The sequence below is a fragment of the Strongylocentrotus purpuratus genome, unplaced genomic scaffold, assembly GCF_000002235.5.
Source record: "Strongylocentrotus purpuratus isolate Spur 01 unplaced genomic scaffold, Spur_5.0 spur5_scaffold_3, whole genome shotgun sequence".
Classification (NCBI taxonomy): Eukaryota; Metazoa; Echinodermata; class Echinoidea; order Camarodonta; family Strongylocentrotidae; genus Strongylocentrotus; species Strongylocentrotus purpuratus.
In genome coordinates, this window is record NW_022145609.1 from 24,944,220 (window position 1) to 24,951,062 (window position 6,843).

Below are 6,843 nucleotides of genomic sequence, written 5' to 3' on the forward strand. Positions count from 1 at the left end.
TACCTCGTTGTCGGAGTCATCCGTCAAATGTGCGTTCCCAAAAACTACACGATCGACGTAGTAAGGACTTTAAATGATAGTAGATGTAAAATCAGTGATTTTCCAAGGGCGAAATATAATCATGTATATCAAAAGGACATCTCAATGGAGCTGCATTATTTGAGCATGATATATATTATATATTAACTGTAGTTTCATACATGTACATCAAGATTTCATTATATATAACAAACGTTGTATTTGCTATGTCTCTCAGGGGTTTCATGAATTAACTAGCTCTAATACATCGGACGTTATACGGTCATGTAAATGTAATTCTCTAAATTAAACATAATTCTGTAAGGACATTGAAATGAAATCCCGTCATCTGACAGTTATTTATTATCCTCTCGCCGACGAAGTCAGAGGGGATATAGTAACGCTGCAGTCCGTCTTTCCATCCTTCCGTAACAAATCTAGTTTACGATCGATAACTTTAGTAACTTTTGACGTATTTTAATGTAATTTGATATGAAGGTACATGGTATCAAAATACAGCCTCAAATCGACTCGGAGTATGTAGGTCAAAGGTCATAGCTCATTAAATATGCGAATCTGGTCTCCGTTCGATAACATTAGTAATGTTTGACGGATTTTAATCAAATTCGATATTCAATTAACTTAAATTCATTTATTTTTCCTCTTTCCATTTTTCATATTTTCAATGATGTTACATTTTTACATATCTACATATTAATATACATCATATAGCTCCGTTTAGTCTCTTTTCACAACGCCCCTATCGTCAGAGTCAGCAGCCTTAGATGTTAGACTATGGAATTTTACCCCCAAAAATCGTTAACAATTCTTTTTTTTTTTTTAAACGAAAAGCACATCCACCCCGACGTACGCTATCACTCGCTCTTTCATTGGAACCTTCATGTCCCATTGATTTTTGAAAGTTCATCCACCGTAATTTGATCAAAATAAGTTGCAAGCTCGTCATTGCCTATAATACACATGTGAAACAAGTCGAACTTTGGACTCAGTTTGCCAAGCGATTTTAAGATTATAGGTCAAGCACACGAATGATAGGAAGCATAAATTATCATAGATCACTTCTACTTGGTTCATTATGTCCATTTCATCCAACCCCTCACCGTCATTTTTTCCAATTTTATTAGTAAAAGCGAACATTTTGCCCAGTTAAGCAAAAACATGAATATTCATGAACGGTCAGACAATACAGCCTTTTAGTACGTAACATATAGTGAATGGGAATGGGCGATGATCCGTCCAGGAGTTAGAGGTCAGTGGTTTGTGCTGGCAATGTTCCAGTGAGCAAAAATGAGACAACCGAAGCAATATGATACATTAAGATCAATTTGCACAATACAATACATTTATTTTAAAAAAACATGATATTGAAAGGGAAGGAGGGCCGACTAAAAAGCAGAGCTAGGCCTATATGAAGGTACGTGATATCAAAATACGGCCTGAGATCGTTTTTGGAGTATTCAGGTAAAAAGTGAAAGGTCATAACTCATAAAATATGCGAAAATGCCTAATTATATATGCGAAAATGTGGTTAACTTCCTTGCCCAGTAATATAATAATATAGTCTAATGGAGGTAACTTGTTCTGACGTATTAGGCCATTTATACCCTGCGAGGGGATATGCTACGTTTTGCGTTGACTCGTTCTACCTATTTCATACATACATACAATTGCTTCTCATATAGCGCAAAGTTCAATAAAATATTGCTTAATGCCTTTTACATGATATTGTAATTGGGTTGATCTGTTCAAAGGAACGGATATATAATTGGGTGTACAGATATTGACTACTAGTGATACTTTATATGTATAATTTCATGACTACGATTATTTAGACGAAAACTCAGTGCATTATTTGTTTAGTTATAGTACATGCAATCTAGAGGTAAACACGTTCGCTTCTATATAAATTGTGAAGGTAAGTTGTCAATTTGCTTTCATTTCCACAGAGCAAACGAGTCTGATTTTATAGTGGCATCATACTTACACGCAGTGAGCGGCGGTAAGAACCCATTGAGAGTTGATCAGGGTAGACCCACACCAATGTCCTCCAAAATCCAATCCTTCGAGGCGGAGTGAACCAATCCAAGGGAATTCCCCTTGGCGTGCGTTGGTACCACCAAGAACCCTGTTTTGGTCTGATGCGTATGCAGGGCGTGTCCCGCATATGTTGGTACCAAAAATATCTGGGGGAGGGATAAAGTTGCAAGTCAGTGGCACAACGACAGGAAGGGAAGGGACATCCACCCAATTCGAATAGCACCCCTTTGCCTCCCCCAAAGCAAATGAAACAAAACAAAGCATAAATCAAAATAAAATGAAAAGAGGAGGGAAAAGGATGCCCGAAGAAGATGATAGACCACCTTTGAATACGCTCGAATCCACCTCCTTTTTGGATGCTGATTTTCATTTTTCTCTAAAAACCCACTTGGCAGTAAGATCAGTGCCGCCATCCCCATCTCATTAGTTGCACGCCACTGCCACATGTGATGAATTCAATAGAACATGCTGACATATTTTCTTCGGTTTTATGAACTATCATTTATAAACACTTAGTGCATCTAACACTGGATTCCAACATGTCAATGGAACCCCAAATCTCTAGCTGCATCCGATCAGCATGTTATCACATCAGGCACATTCGTCAAATCCGGGATTATCTGACTCCACATGCCACGAAGCAGGCAGTCCATGCACTCGTCACGTCACGATTGGACATGTACAATAGTACCCTGAATGGAGTGCCCGACACTCTCATCAAACGACTGCAGAAGGTCCAAAATTCTGCGGCTCGGCTTGTCACCCGATCAAAGTTATCTGATCATATAACCCCCGTTAACGAATATCTGCACTGGCTGCCTGTGAGGCAAAGACTCAAGTACAAGGTACTTTCCCTGGTTTTTAAAACCAAAACCAACCAGACATTACTATACTTGTCAGATCTACTGGAGGAGAAGAGATCCTCTAGACTTGGTCTACGTTCAGGAAATGTCCACCAGTTTCAGGAAGCTCGAACAAGGCGGTCTTGGGGCGACAGGTCCTTCTCTGTAGCAGCCCCGCGTTTGTGGAATGCACTCCCTTCATACATTAAACTAAGTAAAACAATTGAACTATTCCACAAGCATCTAAAGACCTACCTTATGAAGGAAAAATATGATTAACTCACATGGACATTTCAATGTCTTACTGAATCTGTAATTTGCATATTTTTTTTATTTGTTGATTTATTATTAGTTTGTTAATTTCAATTTGTTTATTGTTTGTATTTGAAATGTTAATAGTGAATCTTTTTTGTGCGCCTTGAGTGCCATTATAAGCAGATATGTGCGCTATACAAATCTTAAATTATTGTTATTATATATTATTATCTTATTAAGTCCAAGCATATTCTTAACTCAATATCATCTACATGAATATGGCTGCATGGTCTTTACCTCCCGCAGGGCCAAAACAGCTCCCATCTTCCTCCTGTTCATCGGTAAACATGGAACAGTTGACGGGCCAAGGGCGGTCGAGGAGTTGCTCAAAGGATGCCTTGCAGGCATCAGTGACTGCTAAACAGTCGGAGTAGCACACCCGATGGGTTGGGCCGTTATGGGTGCATTCCGGATAGTATATGGTGCACATGAAGGGGATCAGGTGATCATGGCACGATGATATAGTATCTGCCTATGGTAGGTCATTAGAAAGTATAAACTTTGAGGATTTCACGTCAGGATTTTAAAAGGAGGCAATTGCAACGTAGATGTGTATGGTACATCAACAACGTCAGTATAGCCAGCAGCTCTTGCAAGTGGTAGGGGGGGACCACGTGCCGACAAATATAACATAAATAATGTATTTTCAGACAAACAATAAATATTACATCAAAACAGATCTCCAACATATTTTCAGTCGTTACGTCTCTGAAAAATACATCCTTCTGTGTGATATCCCCTCGCAAAGAATCACTTTTACAAAAAAGAATTATTGAATGCGAATAAACAAATACCAAATTCATTGGTTGATATACAGGTCAATAATCGTAGTAAGACAATGTTCTACTAATGTTAACACTAATTAATTAACCGTTCCTGGCATTATCTATGAAAATCACCAATAATCTGGACAAACCGATCAGTAATAAAGAATCAACTCAACATTCCTTTATAAAGCAATTAAAAAGACATTCCGCTGCTTTACCATGTCTGTAAAGCCTCCCACTGCAGCGTCTGATGTCTCGGCGTTCCGATTCGGGAAAAAAGTCAAATTGTAGGCCAGGCTCTGTCTACATATATCTAAATGAACTTGTTCGCAGTACGCTGGGTAGTAGAAAAATCGATCAATGAAGGGTTAAAAACAGCGATAACATGTCAGAGAAATCAGGAAAGCAGACAACATATATGACACATTAACAGCAACAAAAAGGGCAATCAAAATAATTCAACCGCTGAAGGTCATGAAAGGCTTAATGTGTTTGGGGAACTGCTTAACAAAAACTCAGGGAAAAAAACTCTCTCTAAAGTAAAATCCGGAAGTATAGAAACTCCCTCAATATATAGAAATAACATAGAAATTCATAGACAGGTGTGCAATACAATTCAAGGAAATGTAAATTTCATGTAACTACATGTATAACGATGGGAATTAATTGAGAAGCAAATGTAAACGTTAAATCAAAACTTACGACAGTATTCCTCATCTGAGAAATCGAGACAGTCGTTATTTCCGTCACACCTTGCCGATTCGCTGATACACAGTCCACTAGAACATTGCATTTGACCGCTGCTGCATTCTGTCATGAAGTATTTAAAGCATCGAATTATAGATAATCTCAATTCTAGTAAAACAATTTGTTATAATTTGTTATAATAACAATGTAAGAAGAATAATAGCTACATTTATATTGCACACACATTCATCCCAGAGGAAGCTCAAGGCGCCTACAAAGTAATATTATAACCCTGGCTTTAGCCCAGTTGCCCTATTCAAAGGCGTTCAAAGTATTCAAGGAATAAATTTCTACAGGGATGCCATTTACTATGTCTGGGAGGATATTAACAAATGTATATTAATGTCTTGCCAAAGGACATTAGTGCCTTGCTGAGACTCGAAACGCAAACCCAGTGACGTATCCACAATACCACGACACCTCTTAAGAAGCAGAACCTATGGCTAATATTATCTTACCAGGGTTAAGTATAGCTGTGACACGAAGACTGAAGCCAATATCATCCCTTGAGACATCCGTGGTAAACCTGGCCCACATAGAGTGACCGGGTGTAGCGGGTTCACTGGAATAGTTATACCCAGTCAGTTTCTGAAGCTCCCAAGAACCAGGTTCATTGGGACCAGGCCCAGAACCAATGTACAAGTAGTCATTGTCCGTCTCTAGGGCCAGGTCCAGGATCTGTATCTGGAGGATGTGACCCACTGGAGCCGTGAGTACCCAAGTAAGGTCGAGGTTCGAGTCGTAGTAGAATGGATAGCCGGGTGAAGATATGACAGTGATTTCGCTCCATTCAAGTTCTATTACAGTGATGCTGGTATCTGTGCAATGAATTCATAATAATAATAATAATAATAATAATAATGATAATAATAATAATAATAATAATAATAATAATAACTAGAAATTTAATTCGTCATTAGGTGGTCTGTCTTCAAGTCTAATGATCAAGCTCATCTTCAATTCAATTGTCCAATATAATGATGTCAATGTTAAATGATGTATTAAGATATGAATTGATGAATGAAGTACTGATGAAAGGATGAACTGATAGATTGAACTGATGTGAAATGAACTGAATTGATGAGCTAAACTGATGAACTGATGAACTGATAGATTGAACTGTGACATGAACTGAAGTGATCACTTAACTGATGAACAAAATATCGAGAAATGATTATGATCATTGTGAAATTTAATGAAATAAGAAATGATGTACATATGAAACAAAGTAATGGGAAATTAACTCCTTGATGATCATGATGATGAATGAATGATGATGATGATGATGTGATGATCATACTGATAATGATCATGATCATGATAATGTTGATGATAATGATGATCATGATGACGATGGTCATGATGATGATGATGATGGTAATGATGATAACGATGATAATGACGATCATGATGATAATGATGATCATGAGCGTGATCCTGACATCTTAATGAAAAAATGAGGGGTGATTTAGATAGCATATAGTCTCAGCTACAACATACTCAAAAAGCAACAAAATCCAAGCAGAAAGAACGGGTATATTGCTCGCAAAAGATATGAATGTAGAATCCAGATTTGAGAAAAAGTCATCTCCCATAGGGATTACACGCAAAAAGTAATGAATCAAGTGGTAATAGGGTAATAATGAAGTAAATATGGTTGTTAATTCCATTATTTGCGATTCTACGTGTTTAAATATTCAAAGGAGATGGTACAGTGAAAGGTCAAAAGAAAAAAATGAAGAAAAAAATTGCTGGAGAAGCCCGGACTCGAACCAGGGGTGTCGAGGTCGGAAGTCAAGTGCGTTACCGATATACCAAAACATTTTCCATAGCGATTACATGTGAGCGGAAAATGGAATTATCAAATCACACATTGCAAGTAAAATATGAGCATGATCCCGGCATCTGAACGAAGAATTAAGGGCACACTTGTGATAGCTTTTTGTCTCAGCTACAAGATACCCGAAGCTCAGCGAAAACAAAGATAAAACGACGGAGATATTGCTCGTGAAAGACGGGAATGTAGAATCCAGTTTTGAGAAAAAGTCATGACCCTTAGAGAATACACGCAAAATGAGAAAAATTGACATATCTCC

General features: G+C 37.8%; 1 protein-coding gene across 1 annotated transcript; it reads right to left on the reverse strand.

The window, feature by feature from the left end:
* Positions 1 to 1,995: 1,995 nt before the first annotated feature.
* On the reverse strand, positions 1,996 to 6,570 carry LOC115928542 (atrial natriuretic peptide-converting enzyme-like). The gene is made up of 6 exons (XM_030995843.1): positions 6,555 to 6,570; positions 5,206 to 5,565; positions 4,703 to 4,810; positions 4,219 to 4,337; positions 3,471 to 3,705; positions 1,996 to 2,222 (listed from the first exon to the last, which is right to left on the reverse strand). Exons 1-6 carry the CDS (start codon positions 6,568 to 6,570, stop codon positions 2,020 to 2,022), a joined length of 1,041 nt encoding a protein of 346 aa, XP_030851703.1. The 3' UTR covers positions 1,996 to 2,019.
* Between the last annotated feature and the right edge of the window lie 273 nt (positions 6,571 to 6,843).

Coding starts and splice junctions, on each gene's coding strand:
- LOC115928542 (XM_030995843.1), bottom strand. Junction 4,811..5,205: donor CACAGCTATACTTAACCCTG/GTAAGATAATAT, acceptor ACTTCATGACAG/AATGCAGCAGCGGTCAAATG. Junction 2,223..3,470: donor CTGTTTTGGCCCTGCGGGAG/GTAAAGACCATG, acceptor TCCCTCCCCCAG/ATATTTTTGGTACCAACATA.